The sequence below is a fragment of the Arachis stenosperma genome, chromosome 10 (genome assembly GCF_014773155.1).
Source record: "Arachis stenosperma cultivar V10309 chromosome 10, arast.V10309.gnm1.PFL2, whole genome shotgun sequence".
NCBI lineage: Eukaryota > Viridiplantae > Streptophyta > Magnoliopsida > Fabales > Fabaceae > Arachis > Arachis stenosperma.
In genome coordinates, this window is record NC_080386.1 from 71,522,617 (window position 1) to 71,543,255 (window position 20,639).

Genomic DNA, 20,639 nt, shown 5'->3' on the forward strand with positions numbered 1-20,639 from the left:
CAATAATCCTTTCATACAAAAGATTGTTTGTCACAAGTAACAAACCCCTAAATTTATAAACCGAAGTATTGGACCTCGGGTCGTTCTCCCTAGGAATTGTAATGAAGTGTCTTGTTATTGGTTGTGAATTATATTTGGGGTTTTTAAGCTTTTGGACAAGAAATATAAATGGCAAAGAAAATAAACTAACAACTAACAAAGCTCTTGGCAAGATATGAAAACTAGAAGTCCTATCCTAGTTATCCTTCTCAATTGTGATGAGAATTGTTCATTGCTACCACTTAGTTAACCATTACTAAAGAAAGGAAAGTCAAGTGGATGAATTGACTTGAGCCACAAGTCCTAGCCAACTCCCAAGGAAAGACTAGCTTTAGTGCACTCCAAACCAATTAGCAATCTCTCCAATTATCAATCAACAAAGGAATTAGATAACTCAAGAGTCACTGATTACTCTACCTAGGCCAAGAGGAACAAAATCTACACTATATCTAGAAGAGACATTTTAACAAACACATAGAGTGCAATAAAAGTAAACAACATAAATTGCTAGAATTAAAGAGAGATCTAACTACAAAGGCAAGAGATTAATAATGGAAAAGCAAAGAGGAACAATTATTATGAATTACCTCTTATTGAATTGAAAGAATGTAGAGGGAACAATACTAGATCTACAACAAAATGTAAGAACAACATAAAGGAAATTACAACAAAAGAGTAGAAGAAGATGAATCTAACAACAAGGAATTGAGATGTAGAAGTAGAAGAAAGCAAAGATTAAAACCTAGATCTAAGAACTAATCCTAATCCTAATCCTAATTCTAGAGAGAAGTGAGAGCTTCTCTCTCTAGAAACTAACTCTAACTACTAAACTAAACTAATGGTAACTAACTTGTAAAGTATGAAAAGTATAAGTATCCAAAGTATCCTGATTCCCCTTCAATCTTTGGCTTAAATAGTATCAGAAATGAGTTGGATTGGGCCCACAAGGCTTCTAAAATCGCTGGCCACATGTTGCTTTAAGTGAACTAGGTGGCAGCAACGGCGCGTGCGCGTACTTTGCGCGTGCGCGCCACCATACGTGTAGCAACTATCGCAAATCTTATATCGTTTCGAAGCCCCGGATGTTAGCTTTCTAACCCAACTGGAACCGCATCATTTGGACCTTTGTAGCTCAAGTTATGGTCGTTTAAGTGCGAAGAGGTCGGCTTGACAGCTTTCCGGTTCTTTCATTTCTTCATGAGTTCTCCAACTTTTCATGCTTCTTTCTTCATTCCCTTGATCCAATCCTTGCCTTCTAAATCTGAAATCACTTAGCAAACATATCAAGGCATCTAATGGAATCAAGGAGAATTAAATTTAGCTATTTTAAGACCTAAAAAGCATGTTTTCACTCTTAAGCACAATTAAAGGAGAATATACAAAACCATGCTATTTCATTGAATAAATGTGGGTAAAAGGTGATAAAATCCCCTAAATTCAATACAAGATAAACCGTCGAATTGGGGTTTGTCACCGAGCTATGGCTTGCTGTGCCGCAAGGAGTCGAATACTTGTCATGTTTCTGACTTCTTCGATGATGTCTAACTCGGCTCGCCGAGCTTCTTTGTGATCGTCGATCCGTGTACGGACCGAGCTTTGTGAAATTTCTAAAGGGATCATTGTTTCAGATCCATAGACGAGCCGAAATGGTGTTTCCTTCGTTGATGATTGTGGCGTAGTGTTATACCCCAAGAGGACTTCTAGTATGAGTTCGGCCCAAAGGCATTTGGCGTCATCCAACTTCTTTTTTAAAGCGTGTAATATGACCTTGTTTGCTGCTTGACGATCGGATTTCCTATCGGTAAAGAAATAAAAAAATATGATCGCGTTGTAAGTATAGTTTCTAAACCAACAGAAAATCCTTTCGTACAAAAGTTTTGGTCGTCACAAGTAACAAACCCAACAAAATTTATAAACCGAAGTATTCAAACCTCGGGTCGTCTTCTCAAGGAATTGCAGGGAAGTATGATTTATTATTGGTTATGGAAAATAGTATTTTGGGTTTTAAAAAGGTTTGAACAAGAGAAATAAATTACAAGAATTAATAAATTAATAACTAATAAAACTCTTGGCAAGGTATGAAAATTGGAATTCCTATCCTAGTTATCCTTATCAAGTGTGAAGAGAATTGGGTTTTAATCCCACTTAGTTATCTCTTATTAATTAAAGAAAAGTCAAGTGGACTAATTAAATTGATCCTCAAGTCCTAGTCGACTTTTAGAGCGATCCAAATCAGTTAGCAATTGCCAATTTTAACCACTGCTGAGTTTGATAACTCAAGTGTTACCAATTAATTAACCAAAGCCAAAAGGGAAGAAAATCTACTCGAATGAAAATAATTTGGATAAAGCGAAAGCATCAATAACATAAATTAAAGAAAGCAATCATAAGTCTGAAATACCTCAAATTGTATTAAATAGAAAATCAATCTAAACATAAAGAGTTCATAAACTAAATCGAGAAAATAAATAAAAGGAACATTGAACCTGTGATTGAAGAAGATGAAATCCTAATCCTAATCCTAATCCTAAGAGAGAGGAGAGAACCTCTCTCTCTAAAAACTACATCTAAGAACTAAAACTATGAATATTGAATGCATGCCTATGAATGAATGGATTCCCCCACTTTAGAGCCTCTAATCTATATTTTCTGGGACTGGATTTGGACCAAAAAGGATCCAGAAATCGCTGGGACGATTTCTGCAATTTTATGCACGTGAGGTCCGTCACGCGTTCGGGTCCTTTGGAGTTTTGCTCTTCCGCGCGCCCGCGTCAGTCACGCATTCGCGTCAATTGCGTTCTACTCAAGGCATGCATCCGCATCGTCCATGCGCTCGCGTCGATGCTTTTTACGCTAAGCACGCGTCCGCGTCGTCCACGCGTTCGCGTCGCTGCTTTACTTCAAAAACTTCATTTTGTGCGTTCTTTCCATTTTTTTATGTTTCCTTTATATCCTCTAAGCCATTCATGCCCTATAAAGCCTGAAAGTACTCAACACACAGATCACGGCATCGAATGGTAATAAAGAATAATTAAATTTAATATTTCTAAAGCATAGGAAACATGTTTTCACATATGTCATATCATAAGGAAGGAATTGTAAAATCATGCAAATTCATGTGAATAAGTGGGTGAAGAATTGATAAAATCATTCAATTGAGCACAAGATAAATAATAAAATAGTGGTTTATCAACCTCCTCACACTTAAACATTAGCATGTCCTCATGCTTAATTCAAGAGAAAAGAGAATGGAGGTAGAATGGTGGAATCCAATGCAATGCAATCTATCCTAAATGCAAACTACCTAAATGAGTCATGCAATCCTAGTTATTATTCACTTGTATATAAAGCTTACATGTAGTTAAATTAATTCATATCTTCAAGGAATCATATATGTAAAATTAAAGCCAAATCATATTAAAGCATAGTCACAATTGAGTTGAGTTAAGATAATTCACAACTTGCAAGACAATTAATAATTAGATATAGATATATGAGAATGATCTATTGAACCCTTACCGGATTTTGTGTTTACTCTCTAATCACTCAGTGTTTGGGGTTAATCACTCTCTTCTCTTCTAGTCATGCTTTCTAAAACTTTATTTTTCATCTAACCAATCGACAAATATGGAATATAGACATACAAAAATCATGAGGTCTTTTCTCAGGTTGTAATGGGGCTAAGGTAAGGGTAAGGATGTATATATAAGGCTAAGTGAGCTAACAAAGTGAATCCTTGATTAGCCTAAGATCTCACTTAACATACATACTTTATATAAATTCAAGGTTCTTTACCTAGCTACCCAGATTTTCCCACTTTTGTATTACATGCTCATGCACCACATTTAATTTTGATTTTTTTTGTCCCATGTGCATTGATTCTTTTTATTTTGCATTGGGAAAATTTTTGTATCCCCTTATTTGATTACTAAAAAAAAATTTTTTAATGCACATGGTAATTTAATTATTTACATGAGCATGCTTCCCAAATTTTTGAGATAACTTATTTAATTTAATTTCCTTATTTTCCTATCATCCCATGTTCTCATAAAATTTCTCATTCTTAAATTATACACAATATCTATCTTAAGCTAACCAAGGATTCAACTTGGGATTTTTATTTTGTTTTTCTGCTTAAGGCTAGTAATGTGGTTATAAAATAGAAGAAGGGGTAAAAAGGCTCAAGGGGGCTAACAAAGGTGATTGAAAGGGTAGGCTATTTGGGATAAGTGAGCAAAAACAAGTAATGGCCTCAATCATCTTTTGGTATATATCTATATTCTATATTGGACATATAGATTAAAACAAAGTAAGGATTGCAAGCATAGAAAAGAAGTGTGAAACATACAGGAATGAAATTTATGGTTTGATGTAACCATACAATAAAGCTTAAAACTCACAGGCTGTGTGTTCTCTAGCTCAGAAATCATATATCAGTTATGTATGTCATGCAAGTAGAAATCAAGAGTTTCCATTCAACTCAATATAAATATTAGGGTAGGGTGGCCCTTAAAATCTTAGTGCTCTTCCTTGATGAAATGTTGTTTAACTAACTAACATGTAATCTATCTATTGTATAATAGCCGTGGCTTATACAGCCACGCGTCAACCCCTCAATAACCAGAATAAAAAAATCGAAATGACCTCTAATCTAAACGTTTCATTCATCCCCTTATGGTCTCCCTCAATTGTCTAGGTTTCACCTCAAGGCGTGCTATCCTCTCTGTTACTTTTTTGAAACACTAAATTCCACCTTCCCCTTCGTTCTCTCATACATAGCCAACTCACTCCCCTGCTCCGGATAATCTTTGGCCATTCACGCTCTGTTTATCGCTTTCCCTGTGTCTCAAATCCTCATTTTCCTAAGGTATATGTCTCGCTCCCAAACGCCGTATCTTCAAAAGGATTGTTGTCAGCCGGTGAGATGCCGAAGATACTGAGAGACTGATATCTCTGTTGCAGGCTTTATGCGCTCACGAACATCAACAGGCTTGGTGAAGCATGCTGGGTCGAGGTCTTAACCACCGCTCCCCTCGTGTAGGCATTCTCTCGATTTCATGGTTTTTCTGGTACTGGATCTTTAATCTCTTTGATTTAGGGTTTCCTTTGTATTTTCGCTATTTTTGATTTGGGGTTTGGTAGGTGTTTTCTTTCTCTATGGTTTGAGATGGTCTGAAGTTTATTATCATCAATGTTATGTTTTTTTTCCTAGCAGCAGAGAAAGAAGAAGAACAACTCGAGCATGGCACAAACGCTAGCAATGCCCAAAGCTCCCTCGCTCGCCCTAATCTCAAACCCTATACCTCTTTCCAGAGCCATCTATTTCCCTGTTATCAACCCTCCCAAGGTAACTGATGAGCGGATAATTTATACGTTTTTTGGCATTATTTTTAGATAGTTTTTAGTATAATCTAGCTACTTTTAGGGATGTTTTCATTAGTTTTTATGCTAAATTCACATTTCTGGACTTTACTATGAGTTTGTGTATTTTTCTGTGATTTCAGGTAATTTCTGGCTGAAATTGAGGGACCTGAGCAAAACTCTGATAAGAAGGTTAACAAAGGACTGCTGATGTTGTTGGAATTTGACCTCCCTAAACTCGAAATGGATTTTCTAGAGCTATAGAACTTAAAATGGCGCGCTCTTAACGGCGTTGGAAAGTAGACATCCAGAGCTTTTCAGCAATATATAATAGTCTATACTTTATTCGTGATTAGACGACATAAACTGGCGCTCAATGCCAGTTCCATGCTGCATTCTGGAGTCAAATGCCATAAACACGTCACGAACCAGAGTTGAACGCCAAAAACACGTTACAACTTGGCGTTCAACTCCAAGATAAGCCTCAGCTCGTGTAAAGATCAAGCTCAACCCAAGCACACACCAAGTGGGCCCCGGAAGTGGATTTATGCATTAATTACTTACTTCTGTAAACCCTAGTAGCTAGTTTAGTATAAATAGAACTTTTTACCTTTGTATTAGACATCTCGTCTTTGGATTGTATTTTTCGATCTTTTGATCACGTTTGGGGGCTGGTCATTTGGCCATGCCTGAACCTTCATCACTTATGTATTTTCAACGGTGGAGTTTCTACACACCATAGATTAAGGGTGTGGAGCTCTGCTGTACCTCGAGTTTTAATGCAATTACTACTATTTTCTATTCAATTCGACTTATCCTTATTCTAAGATATTCGTTGCACTTCAACATGATGAATGTGATGATCCATGACACTCATCATCATTCTCACCTATGAACGCGTGACTGACAACCACTTCCGTTCTACCTTAGACCGGGCACATATCTCTTGGATTCCTTAATCAGAATCTTCGTGGTATAAGCTAGAATTGATGGCGGCATTCATGGGAATCCGGAAAGTCTAACCTTGTCTGTGGTATTCCGAGTAGGATTCTGGGATTGAATGACTGTGACGAGCTTCAAACTCGCGATTGTTGGGCGTGATGACAAACGCAAAAGAATCAAGGGATTCTATTCCAACATGATCGAGAACCGACAGATGATTAGCCGTGCTGTGACAGAGCATTTGGACCATTTTCACTGAGAGGATGGGATGTAGCCATTGACAACGGTGATACCCTATATACAGCTTGCCATGGAAAGGAATGAGAAGGATTGAAGGAAGGCAGTAGGAAAGCAAAGATCCAACAGGGACAAGCATCTCCAAACACTTATCTGAAATTTCCACCATTGAATTACATGAGTAACTCTATCTTTATTTTCTGTTTATTTATTATTAATATTTGAAAACTCTCTCACCATTTATTATCTGCCTGACTGAGATTTACAAGATGACCATAGCTTGCTTCATACCAACAATCTCTGTGGGATCGACCCTTACTCACGTAAGGTATTACTTGGACGACCCAGTGCACTTGCTGGTTAGTTGTGCGGAGTTGTGACTAAGTGTGATTCACGTTGAGAGCACTACCAAGTTTTTGGCGCCATTGTTGATGATCACAATTTCGTGCACCAAGTTTTTGGCGCCGTTGCCGGGGATTGTTCGAGTATGGACAACTGACGGTTCATCTTGTTGCTCAGATTAGGTAATTTTCTTTTTTATTTTCTTTTCAAAAAGTTTTCAAAAATATTTTTCAAAATTTATCACCTGTTTTCAAAAATTTTCAGAGTTTTCAAGAATGAATCCTAGAGTTACATATAACATGTTTTAGCTTGGCTGGCTATTAAGCCATGGCTAATTCACAGGATTTTGATTGAGGACTTTGAATTTATTACTTTCTTTTTCCTATATGTTTTTCGAAAAATATAAAAGAAAATCCAAAAAAATCATAAAATCATAAAAACCAAAAATATTTTGTATTTCTTGTTAGAGTCTTGAGTCAATTTTTAAGTTTAGTGTCAATTGCATATTCATATTGTTCTTGCATATTTTTTCCGAAAAATTCATGCATTCATGGTGTTCTTCATGATCTTCAAGTTGTTCTTGGTAAGTCTTCTTGTTTGATATTGATGTTTTCTTGTTTTGTGTCTTTTGTTGTTTTTCATGTGCATCTTTGTATTCATATTTTCTAAGCATTAAAGATTTCTAAGTTTGGTGTCTTGCATGTCTTCTTTGCATAAAAAATTTTTCAAAAATATGTTCTTGATGTTCATCATGATCTTCAAAGTGTTCTTAGTGTTCATCTTGACATATATAGTGTTCTTGCATGCATCATGTGTTTTGATTCATAATTTTCATGTTGTGAGTCATTTTTATGTTTTTTTTCTTTCATAATTAAAAATTCAAAAATAAAAAATATCTTTTCCTTTTTTCTCTCAAAATTTCGAAAAATTGGGTTGACTTAGTCAAAAATTTTTAAAATTAGTTGTTTTTTTGTAAGCCAAGTCAAATTTTCAAATTTAAAAAAATCTTATCTTATTAAATTTTTTTCAAAAAAATCAAATCTTTTTCTTTTATTTTATTTAATTTTCGAAAATGTAATTTTTTAAAAATATTTTTCAAAAATATTTTTCTTAGTTTTATCTTTATTTTCGAAAATTATGCTAACAATTAATGTGATTGATTCAAAAATTTGAAATTGTTACTTTCTTGTTAAGAAAGATACAATCTTTAAATTCTAGAATCTTATCTTTTAGTTTCTTGTTAGTTAAGTAATTAATTTTAATTTTAAAAATTAAATCTATCTTAACCTATCTTTTATATCATATCTTTTTCAAAATTTTATCTTTTTCAAAAATTTGATTTTAAAATATCTCTTCTAACTTCTTATCTTCTTATCTTTTCAAATTTGATTTTCAAATCTTTTTTAACTAACTATTTGACTTTTTGTTTGTTTCTTATCTTTTTCAAAACCACCTAACTACTTCTCCCTCTCTAATTTTCGAAAATATCTCTCCCTTTTTCAAAAATTATTCTTAATTTAATTAATTATTTTAAATTTTAATTTTATTTCTTATCTTAATTTTCGAAAATCACTAACTCCTTTTCAAAATTTATTTTCGAAAATTTCTTTCTCTCATCTTATTCTATTTATTTATTTATTTACTAACACTTCTCTTCACCTCTCTTCATCTCAAATCACTGTCCCTACCTTTACCCTTTATTCAGACTATTCATTCTTCTTCACTCTTATTCCCTTTCTTCTTCTACTAACAATAAGGAACTTCTTTACTGTGACATAGAGGATTCCTCTTATTTTTCTATTCTCTTCTCTTTCATATGAGCAGGAACAAGGAAAAAGGCATTCTTGTTGAAGCTGATCCAGAACCTGAAAGGACTCTGAAGAGGAAACTAAGAGAAGCTAAATTACAACAATCCAGAGACAACCTTGCTAAAATTTTCGAACAAGAAAAGGAGATGGTAGCCGAACCTAACAACAATAATGCAAGAAGGATGCTTGGTGATTATACCACACCTACGTCCAAGTTTGATGGAAGAAGCATCTCAATTCCTGCCATAGGAGCAAACAATTTTGAGCTGAAACCTCAATTAGTTGCTCTAATGCAACAGAACTGCAAGTTTCATGGACTTCCATCAGAAGATCCTTACCAGTTCTTAACTGAGTTCTTGCAGATCTGTGAGACTGTTAAGACTAATGGAGTAGATCCTGAAGTCTACAAGCTCATGCTTTTCCCTTTTGCTGTAAGAGACAGAGCTAGAACATGGTTGGACTCTCAACCTAAAGATAGCCTGGATTCCTGGGATAAGTTGGTCATGGCCTTCTTGGCTAAGTTCTTTCCTCCTCAAAAGCTGAGCAAGCTTAGAGTGGATGTTCAGACATTTAAACAAAAAGATGGTGAATCCCTCTATGAAGCTTGGGAAAGATACAAACAGATGACCAAAAGATGTCCTTCTGACATGTTTTCAGAATAAACCATGATAGATATATTCTATTATGGTCTATCTGAGTTCTCTAAGATGTCACTGAACCATTTTGCAGGTGGATCCATTCACCTAAAGAAAACGCCTGCAGAAGCTCAGGAACTTATTGACATGGTTGCAAATAACCAATTCATGTACACTTCTGAGAGGAATTCCGTGAATAATGGGATGCCTCAGAGGAAGGGAGTTCTTTAAATTGATGCTCTGAATGCCATATTGGCTCAGAACAAAGTGTTGACTCAGCAAGTCAACATAATTTCTGAAACGCCAGAAACACGTCACGAACCATAGTTGAACGCCAAAAACATGTTACAACTTGGCGTTCAACTCCAAGATAAGCCTCAGCTCGTGTAAAGATCAAGCTCAACCCAAGCACACACCAAGTGGGCCCCGGAAGTGGATTTATGCATTAATTACTTACTTCTGTAAACCCTAGTAGCTAGTTTAGTATAAATAGAACTTTTTACCTTTGTATTAGACATCTCGTATTTGGATTGTATTTTTCAATCTTTTGATCACGTTTGGGGGCTGGCCATTCAGCCATGCCTGAACCTTCATCACTTATGTATTTTCAACGGTGGAGTTTCTACACACCATAGATTAAGGGTGTGGAGCTCTGCTGTACCTCGAGTTTTAATGCAATTACTACTATTTTCTATTCAATTCGACTTATCCTTATTCTAAGATATTCGTTGCACTTCAACATGATGAATGTGATGATCCATGACACTCATCATCATTCTCACCTATGAACGCGTGACTGACAACCACTTTCGTTCTACCTTAGACCGGGCGCATATCTCTTGGATTCCTTAATCAGAATCTTCGTGGTATAAGCTAGAATTGATGGCGGCATTCATGGGAATCCGGAAAGTCTAACCTTGTCTGTGGTATTCCGAGTAGGATTCTGGGATTGAATGACTGTGACGAGCTTCAAACTCGCGATTGTTGGGCGTGATGACAAATGCAAAAGAATCAAGGGATTCTATTCCAACATGATCGAGAACCGACAGATGATTAGCCGTGCTGTGACAGAGCATTTGGACCATTTTCACTGAGAGGATGGGATGTAGCCATTGACAACGGTGATACCCTATATACAGCTTGCCATGGAAAGGAATGAGAAGGATTGAAGGAAGGCAGTAGGAAAGCAAAGATCCAACAGGGACAAGCATCTCCAAACACTTATCTGAAATTTCCACCATTGAATTACATGAGTAACTCTATCTTTATTTTCTGTTTATTTATTATTAATATTTGAAAACTCTCTCACCATTTATTATCTGCCTGACTGAGATTTACAAGATGACCATAGCTTGCTTCATACCAACAATCTCTGTGGGATCGACCCTTACTCACGTAAGGTATTACTTGGACGACCCAGTGCACTTGCTGGTTAGTTGTGCGGAGTTGTGACTAAGTGTGATTCACGTTGAGAGCACTACCAAGTTTTTGGCGCCATTGTTGATGATCACAATTTCGTGCACCAAGTTTTTGGCGCCGTTGCCGGGGATTGTTCGAGTATGGACAACTGACGGTTCATCTTGTTGCTCAGATTAGGTAATTTTCTTTTTTATTTTCTTTTCAAAAAGTTTTCAAAAATATTTTTCAAAATTTATCACCTGTTTTCAAAAATTTTCAGAGTTTTCAAGAATGAATCCTAGAGTTACATATAACATGTTTTAGCTTGGCTGGCTATTAAGCCATGGCTAATTCACAGGATTTTGATTGAGGACTTTGAATTTATTACTTTCTTTTTCCTATATGTTTTTCGAAAAATATAAAAGAAAATCCAAAAAAATCATAAAATCATAAAAACCAAAAATATTTTGTATTTCTTGTTAGAGTCTTGAGTCAATTTTTAAGTTTAGTGTCAATTGCATATTCATATTGTTCTTGCATATTTTTTCCGAAAAATTCATGCATTCATGGTGTTCTTCATGATCTTCAAGTTGTTCTTGGTAAGTCTTCTTGTTTGATATTGATGTTTTCTTGTTTTGTGTCTTTTGTTGTTTTTCATGTGCATCTTTGTATTCATATTTTCTAAGCATTAAAGATTTCTAAGTTTGGTGTCTTGCATGTCTTCTTTGCATAAAAAATTTTTCAAAAATATGTTCTTGATGTTCATCATGATCTTCAAAGTGTTCTTAGTGTTCATCTTGACATATATAGTGTTCTTGCATGCATCATGTGTTTTGATTCATAATTTTCATGTTGTGAGTCATTTTTATGTTTTTTTTCTTTCATAATTAAAAATTCAAAAATAAAAAATATCTTTTCCTTTTTTCTCTCAAAATTTCGAAAAATTGGGTTGACTTAGTCAAAAATTTTTAAAATTAGTTGTTTTTTGTAAGCCAAGTCAAATTTTCAAATTTAAAAAAATCTTATCTTATTAAATTTTTTTCAAAAAAATCAAATCTTTTTCTTTTATTTTATTTAATTTTCGAAAATGTAATTTTTTAAAAATATTTTTCAAAAATATTTTTCTTAGTTTTATCTTTATTTTCGAAAATTATGCTAACAATTAATGTGATTGATTCAAAAATTTGAAATTGTTACTTTCTTGTTAAGAAAGATACAATCTTTAAATTCTAGAATCTTATCTTTTAGTTTCTTGTTAGTTAAGTAATTAATTTTAATTTTAAAAATTAAATCTATCTTAACCTATCTTTTATATCATATCTTTTTCAAAATTTTATCTTTTTCAAAAATTTGATTTTAAAATATCTCTTCTAACTTCTTATCTTCTTATCTTTTCAAATTTGATTTTCAAATCTTTTTTAACTAACTATTTGACTTTTTGTTTGTTTCTTATCTTTTTCAAAACCACCTAACTACTTCTCCCTCTCTAATTTTCGAAAATATCTCTCCCTTTTTCAAAAATTATTCTTAATTTAATTAATTATTTTAAATTTTAATTTTATTTCTTATCTTAATTTTCGAAAATCACTAACTCCTTTTCAAAATTTATTTTCGAAAATTTCTTTCTCTCATCTTATTCTATTTATTTATTTATTTACTAACACTTCTCTTCACCTCTCTTCATCTCAAATCACTGTCCCTACCTTTACCCTTTATTCAGACTATTCATTCTTCTTCACTCTTATTCCCTTTCTTCTTCTACTAACAATAAGGAACTTCTTTACTGTGACATAGAGGATTCCTCTTATTTTTCTATTCTCTTCTCTTTCATATGAGCAGGAACAAGGAAAAAGGCATTCTTGTTGAAGCTGATCCAGAACCTGAAAGGACTCTGAAGAGGAAACTAAGAGAAGCTAAATTACAACAATCCAGAGACAACCTTGCTAAAATTTTCGAACAAGAAAAGGAGATGGTAGCCGAACCTAACAACAATAATGCAAGAAGGATGCTTGGTGATTATACCACACCTACGTCCAAGTTTGATGGAAGAAGCATCTCAATTCCTGCCATAGGAGCAAACAATTTTGAGCTGAAACCTCAATTAGTTGCTCTAATGCAACAGAACTGCAAGTTTCATGGACTTCCATCAGAAGATCCTTACCAGTTCTTAACTGAGTTCTTGCAGATCTGTGAGACTGTTAAGACTAATGGAGTAGATCCTGAAGTCTACAAGCTCATGCTTTTCCCTTTTGCTGTAAGAGACAGAGCTAGAACATGGTTGGACTCTCAACCTAAAGATAGCCTGGATTCCTGGGATAAGTTGGTCATGGCCTTCTTGGCTAAGTTCTTTCCTCCTCAAAAGCTGAGCAAGCTTAGAGTGGATGTTCAGACATTTAAACAAAAAGATGGTGAATCCCTCTATGAAGCTTGGGAAAGATACAAACAGATGACCAAAAGATGTCCTTCTGACATGTTTTCAGAATAAACCATGATAGATATATTCTATTATGGTCTATCTGAGTTCTCTAAGATGTCACTGAACCATTTTGCAGGTGGATCCATTCACCTAAAGAAAACGCCTGCAGAAGCTCAGGAACTTATTGACATGGTTGCAAATAACCAATTCATGTACACTTCTGAGAGGAATTCCGTGAATAATGGGATGCCTCAGAGGAAGGGAGTTCTTTAAATTGATGCTCTGAATGCCATATTGGCTCAGAACAAAGTGTTGACTCAGCAAGTCAACATAATTTCTGAAACGCCAGAAACACGTCACGAACCATAGTTGAACGCCAAAAACATGTTACAACTTGGCGTTCAACTCCAAGATAAGCCTCAGCTCGTGTAAAGATTAAGCTCAGCCCAAGCACACACCAAGTGGGCCCCGGAAGTGGATTTATGCATCAATTACTTACTTCTGTAAACCCTAGTAGCTAGTTTAGTATAAATAGAACTTTTTACCTTTGTATTAGACATCTCGTATTTGGATTGTATTTTTCAATCTTTTGATCACGTTTGGGGGCTGGCCATTCAGCCATGCCTGAACCTTCATCACTTATGTATTTTCAACGGTGGAGTTTCTACACACCATAGATTAAGGGTGTGGAGCTCTGCTGTACCTCGAGTTTTAATGCAATTACTACTATTTTCTATTCAATTCGACTTATCCTTATTCTAAGATATTCGTTGCACTTCAACATGATGAATGTGATGATCCGTGACACTCATCATCATTCTCACCTATGAACGCGTGACTGACAACCACTTTCGTTCTACCTTAGACCGGGCGCATATCTCTTGGATTCCTTAATCAGAATCTTCGTGGTATAAGCTAGAATTGATGGCGACATTCATGGGAATCCGGAAAGTCTAACCTTGTCTATGGTATTCCCAGTAGGATTCCGGGATTGAATGACTGTGACGAGCTTCAAACTCGCGATTGTTGGGCGTGATGACAAATGCAAAAGAATCAAGGGATTCTATTCCAACATGATCGAGAACCGACAGATGATTAGCCGTGCTGTGACAGAGCATTTAGACCATTTTCACTTTGAGGATGGAATGTAGCCATTAACAACGGTGATGCCCTACATACAGCTTGCCATGGAAAGGAATAAGAAGGATTGAAGGAAGGCATTAGGAAAGCAGAGATCCAACAGGGACAAGCATCTCCATACAGTTATCTGAAATTTCCACCATTGAATTACATGAGTAACTCTATCTTTATTTTCTATTTATTTATTATTAATATTCGAAAACTCTCTCACCATTTATTATCTGCCTGACTGAGATTTACAAGATGACCATAGCTTGCTTCATACCAACAATCTCCGTGGGATCGACCCTTACTCACGTAAGGTATTACTTGGATGACCCAGTGCACTTGCTGGTTAGTTGTGCGGAGTTGTGACTAAGTGTGATTCACATTGAGAGCGCTACCAAGTTTTTGGCGCCATTGTTGATGATCATAATTTCGTGCACCAAGTTTTTGGCGCCGTTGTCGGGGATTGTTCGAGTATGGACAACTGACGGTTCATCTTGTTGCTCAAATTAGGTAATTTTCTTTTTTATTTTCTTTTCAAAAAGTTTTCAAAAATATTTTTCAAAATTTATCACTTGTTTTAAAAAATTTTCAGAGTTTTCAAGAATGAATCCTAGAGTTTCATATAACATGTTTTAGCTTGGCTGGCTATTAAGCCATGGCTAATTCACAGGATTTTGATTGAGGACTTTGAATTCATTACTTTCTTTTTCCTATATGTTTTTCGAAAAATATAAAAGAAAATCCAAAAAAAATCATAAAATCATAAAACCAAAAATTTGTGTGCTCAGGTGAGAGAGTTAAGCATAGAGTGCGCTCGAGTTGGCGGAGTGGAGATTCCGAACAACAAGAGAATCGAGTTCTCGCTACAGTACATCCATGGAATTGGAAGGAGCAAAGCTCACAAGATTCTCTGCGATATAAGCATGGACAACAAGGTCACTAAGGATCTCAGCGAAGAGGATCTCATCACTCTTAGAGATGAAGTCTCCAAATACGTCATTGAAGGCAATTTGGTTAGTTTCCTTTCGCTTAGACCATTCAATTAATTAAGAAGAAAGTTTACTTTATTGATGTGTTTATTGATTTTCTCAGAGGAGGTTTAATGCGCTGAATATAAGGAGATTGAAGGAGATTCAATGTTACAGAGGATATGTAGATAGATACGTTTGCTGAAGAAGGTAAACGAAATCTCAGTGCTATGCGATGCCGAAGTCGCACTCATCATCTTCTCTGCCAAAGGCAAGCTCTTCGAATATTCCAGCAATCCCTGGTTTGTACCTCTTCATTCTCCCTCTCTCTGATCCAATATCACCTTTACTTAATTTCACTGCTCATAACTATACATAATATGGATCTTGATTAATAAGTGAAATTTTAATTTCTGTGTGGATATTACTTAATTAAGAACACCACCGATTATGTGTTTTCATCTGTTTCACATTAAAAGTACCGTCCACATGCAGTAGTAGGAGTATATATGCTTTTACATTTCCTATTTCTTCTTATATATATGCTTTCTCTATGTAACAAACTCTGCTTTATGCTTAATTAAATTTGATTAGCTTTCATATTCCTAATTAAGATAGTATTTTGTTGAACCAGATTGGGGCTGGGTGCTTATTAGAGAAGCTAATAAGGCTAATAATTTGAATTTCCTCATATAGAAGCTGAAGCTTGCTGGACTTCTTTATGAATAAGGATGGATCATATCATTGAGTATTTATTGAGAAAGAACAACAAGAATATGAAGGTAGAAGAGAAAATTAAACTATGAATGATTTCAAATTTTAAAGGTAGAAGAAAAACAGAAAAGTTTTTGCTTATTAATGTGATGATTTTGTGGGTTGGAAGTGTTCAAGTAGCTGCTTCTCAAAGAGTATTTTTATAGAATACGGATTGAATCAAAATGAAGAAGCAAGAATAGAGTTGAGAGCAGTAGATGCGTGGATACTGACTGACAAGCCCTACTCTCATCAATCCATTCATTCGGTAAGCTTCAATCTCCATTCCCAGTTCTTTCCCTTCTTGGATATGTTTTTGGCTATGATATCTTGGTGTTTCAGGTTTCTTTCTTTTCCTAACCCTTATTGATATAGCTACCTGTGCGATTAGGGTTCATGGAAAAGGATCCTGGGAACAAATTTTTTTGGTCTGATTTGTCAGATTCATTTAAAGATCGGTGGTAGTTCTCAAGAGGAAATCAGCCTAGGGTTCATGTCACTCTGCCTCTCTCTTATCTTGGGAAACAACAAGTTAGGTGGGAATTTTACGGCGGCCATGTCCTTTCTCTGTCCTCTTCCATCATGTGGCATGTTCACTATTATCATTATAAACTTTTTCTTTGTTTGGTTTGTTTTTTCGTATGTTAATTGGTAGGTGAAAAAAGTTTTTGATTATTTTTACCTTAATATATATTGCTGCTAGCTTAGGATCTATAGAAAAGATTATTGATAAGGGCGGCTATTTACTACATATTTATAGATTTATATCTATTGTTCTTAGTTTAGTATCTATAGAGAGGATTACTTATTGGGGGCTGTGAATATCTTTCCCTAGATGTCTAGATATCTGAAGTCACTAATTATCTTTCAAATTTTCATGTTACTTACTTCGTCCCCTCCCTCCTCCTGCCCCCTCCCACACCCCCAAAGTAAAGATTCTATGTATTTCAAAATTCAAATTTCTTAATTGATATATGTCTTAATTGATTGTATAGTAATTAGCTAATTTTAGGTACTTAATTACTTTGGTTAGATAAAGATAACTCTTTATTTACTTCACTTCCTAATTGATTAATTTTTCTTTGGAGATTAAAGAAATATACCTGTGTTGTACATAGATGCATACTTCTTTTAGGTTTATTAGTTAAAACGTGGCTAATTTTTTGGTTCTAGCAGCAATTGAAACAGAAGCATGTGGAAAAAAACACAATGAAAGTGAGACACATAATAAGATCTATATACAATCCATATGAAAACACTTCAAATGCTCTCCGAATATCCTAGAAATTGTAGGCATCAGATTGGATTTGGTTTTCTAATATGTAATTCATAGTAGCTTTGAATAATTTTGATTCTTTTTCTAAACTCTATCTTCATGAAGAGAGATTCTTTTTCGATTTTCTGTTAGGTTCTTCGTTTTCAGTATGCAGTGATTTTATTAAGGTTTGCAATTGTGCTCCTGATTTTTCACTGGGGTTTGCGTGTTTTAAATCTGAGTTTTGTAATTTTCCGTTGATTTTAATACTCAATTTTCTATAATGTACACTGAACTATTGAGCTATTAATACTCATACACACTTGATTTAGGGTAGGGTTTAGAGAGGGGGATGAGTTAAATAAGGAAGTTTATTACAGTGCACAAAATGAGTTAAATAAACATTATTATTAGAAAACTGTCTCGTGGGATTGCTGATAATTTGGATGACCCAAAATATAAGCATTACAAATATTGGTCTAACCCCTTAGAAACAAGGTGAGATCCTATACTTAATTACTTTATTAAACATTTTGTAGAAGTTGCACACAAGAAGACTGCCAATCTAGAATCTGACTATTGTTGGCACTTAGCTACTACGTAATTAATCATTTCATTACCTTGGTTTGGGGTATTGATAGATTCTTGCTTTTGCTATCTTCTATAATGTCGTATCCTGTTGTCTTTTAAAATCCGTTGTTTATTCATACTACTTCTCTTTATGGTTTGTGTTATATTTTTGTCCTGCTGCTGCAGATTACCACATGCACCAAATATGGAGATTTACTCTATGTATGGGGTCGGGATTCCAACGTAAAGAGCCTATGTTTATAAGTCAACCTCCTAATCGGAATGCTACATTCCGTTTCAAATTGACACATCAGCAATTGGTGGAGATGAGGACCCTTTTTTAAAGGATGGAGTTTATAGTGCCAATGGAGATGAAACCGTTCCTGTTTTAAGCGCTGGTTTCATTTGTGCAAGAGGTTGACGGGAAAAAACCCGCTTTAATCCTTCAGGCATCTAAACGTTCATAAGGGAGTCTGAAGACGCTGCTCCGGCTAATCTTCTCGAAGGAAGGGGAACCCAGAGTGGTGCTCATGTTGATATATTGGAGAACTTTGCATTTATTGAAGATATTATACGAGTAGCAGCATGAGCCTCTGGTGAGGTCTTAGGTGGACATAGAGTTCACTCAGATTTTCAAAGGGTCTCAAAATATTAACTCTCAGTGCAATAAATGTTATGGCTGGCAGCTGTTCCTTTGTTAAATTATTTTTTATTTTTTGGATTATAAATACTCATTGTTACCTTAGTTTAACATGAGTATTACCCATGAGGTTATAAAGAACTGTTGTTAGGAATTAAATGAAAATTCGCACTAATCTTTGATCATTTTAGCATTGGCATTGTGACACCAAACCAATCATTTCTGTGTTGTGAGTTTTTTGAAATATTACCTGTTCTATATGTTTTTGTTTTGGATTAATTTTAAGACACTTCTCAGTTATATCATATCATTAACAATTTCCTCTTTTGGTGTATGTGTTTATTTTCTTTTGATGGTGCTCCTACTAATGCATATACTTAAAATGTTGACAAGGATATGTGTACACCACAAAATCAGTCATGATTTTCTATTCGACTGATTGTTGTTTTTTATTGGATAAAGTAATTTTAAAAACATTTAGATCTTATTAGTTCTCTCTCGTGTCAATTTGAGAGTCAAATACGCAATTCTCTGAATACACAATTTTGATATTAATGGCACAAAATTATAAATAAAAATTTTTAACAAGAAAAAAAATTTAGGACATCATGTATTATTAACATATATTAGAATAGCATCAATTTATAGATATTTATTTGAATTTACATAACAATATAATTTTGTTATTTTAAAACACAAGGAGTTGTATTAACATTATACGTATAACCAAATTATTAGTTAATAAGTTGTCTTTGAGTGGGTTAATAACTTCGTTCACTTACCATATTTTTCAGGCTCTTGTGACTCAACTCGAACGTTTACTTATGATTAGTTGATTTACTGTAGAGTAAGTTTAACTATATATTTTATAATAATAACTCTGTTCTTATTGTGTTAAGAGAATTACTTGCATTTGAGATCTTAGGTCAATAAATTTGTGACTTGCGTATGTGTGAAAATTTTTTAAACTTGATATTATTTGTTTAGCTCATAACTAATAACTAATATGAAATTTTTTTGTGCTATTATTATGTCTTACTGATAACATTTTTAATTTATTAGGAAACCAGATATTTCTTTTAGGTTCAAGTATGAAACTAAAGCAATTTTTACTCTTTTGATTACTGTTGATTTTCTCAATTTTGACTCTTATTTATCTCAATGTTAGAAGATTTAATTTTATGCATTTGAATAATAATATATTTTTGTTGTAATACGTGAAAAACCCTATAAAATCTTATACGGTTCAATTTCAATTGCTCTCTTCCTTAAATTTTAATACGATAAAGAATTCTTTTTATATACATAAATTATATTGGTTTTGGTTCTTATTTATGTTTATCTTCTTAATTGTGTTGTTTATATTTTTAAGTTATATTTGTTGTTACATAATTTATGAAGTTGAACAAGATACAATGTTCTATGAGACAGGATTTCTATAGCCAATTCTAAGACGTGCTCATCAAAATTAATGTTTTGAAAAGCAACGATACTTATGCAAATTATGAAGAGTTAGGAAAAAATACTTATGTATTGAGTAGTGATAGAGTAAATAAATCTGTTATATTTAGTTAAGAATTGAACAACAAAAGTACTTTTTATTAACGTAAAAAGTGACAATCCAAGAACATTAAAAAAATAAATCCAAAAGAAGGAACCGAATTTTCAATCTGTGCGTTGCGCGGGTCTTCTGCTAGTGCTATATGTACAAGGTGTGTGGATTGTTTTTATTCTGTTACACTAAAGTTTCTAGTCTACTCTTTTATTTTCAATTAAACCAACTTATCATATGCTAAAAGGGTAAACTATACTAATTAATCCACTTAATATATAACTAGTAAGCTAAAAGTGCAAATTAAGCTAAAATATCTAAGATATATACAGCCCAAAGTGCAAAATGCAAAAATAAAATAAAAATACAGCAAAAGAAAAAGAAAAGTGTGCAAGTACTAAAAGATAAAATAAAATACAGAAAATGAACAAAATAAGATAGAAGAGTCTTATAGTGGTTCACCAAAAAAATATGCCAGAGATGGCAACCTCCCCACACTTAAATAATAGCATCGTCCTCGATGCTCACTCAAACTGGGTGTGAAGAAATGTCATCTCCAGAAGGATGGGCTATCGGTGTCTTCGTGAGTGGAAGG

The 20,639-nt window shown here is 34.3% G+C and overlaps 1 protein-coding gene and 2 non-coding genes across 3 annotated transcripts; 1 reads left to right on the top strand and 2 right to left on the bottom strand.

The window, feature by feature from the left end:
• The first annotated feature begins 5,281 nt into the window (after positions 1 to 5,281).
• Positions 5,282 to 15,479, top strand: LOC130957217 (30S ribosomal protein S13, chloroplastic-like). Its single transcript, XM_057884088.1, has 4 exons — positions 5,282 to 5,386; positions 9,626 to 9,631; positions 15,095 to 15,319; positions 15,399 to 15,479. The coding sequence occupies exons 1-4, from the start codon at positions 5,282 to 5,284 to the stop codon at positions 15,477 to 15,479; spliced, it is 417 nt and encodes a 138-aa protein (XP_057740071.1).
• LOC130958563 (small nucleolar RNA R71) lies at positions 9,275 to 9,378 on the bottom strand. Its single transcript, XR_009077676.1, has one exon. It is a non-coding gene; the product is annotated as a small nucleolar RNA R71 (small nucleolar RNA).
• LOC130958564 (small nucleolar RNA R71) lies at positions 13,131 to 13,234 on the bottom strand. Its single transcript, XR_009077677.1, has one exon. It is a non-coding gene; the product is annotated as a small nucleolar RNA R71 (small nucleolar RNA).
• Positions 15,480 to 20,639: the final 5,160 nt, after the last annotated feature.

What these genes read in the sequence shown, in the direction of transcription:
- LOC130957217 (XM_057884088.1), top strand. Translation starts at nt 5,282, where the DNA reads ATGGCACAAACGCTAGCAATGCCCAAAGCTCCCTCGCTCGCCCTAATC. An exon ending in ACGTCATTGAAGGCAATTTG is followed by an intron (nt 15,320 to 15,398) that starts GTTAGTTTCCTT and finishes TGATTTTCTCAG; the next exon opens with AGGAGGTTTAATGCGCTGAA.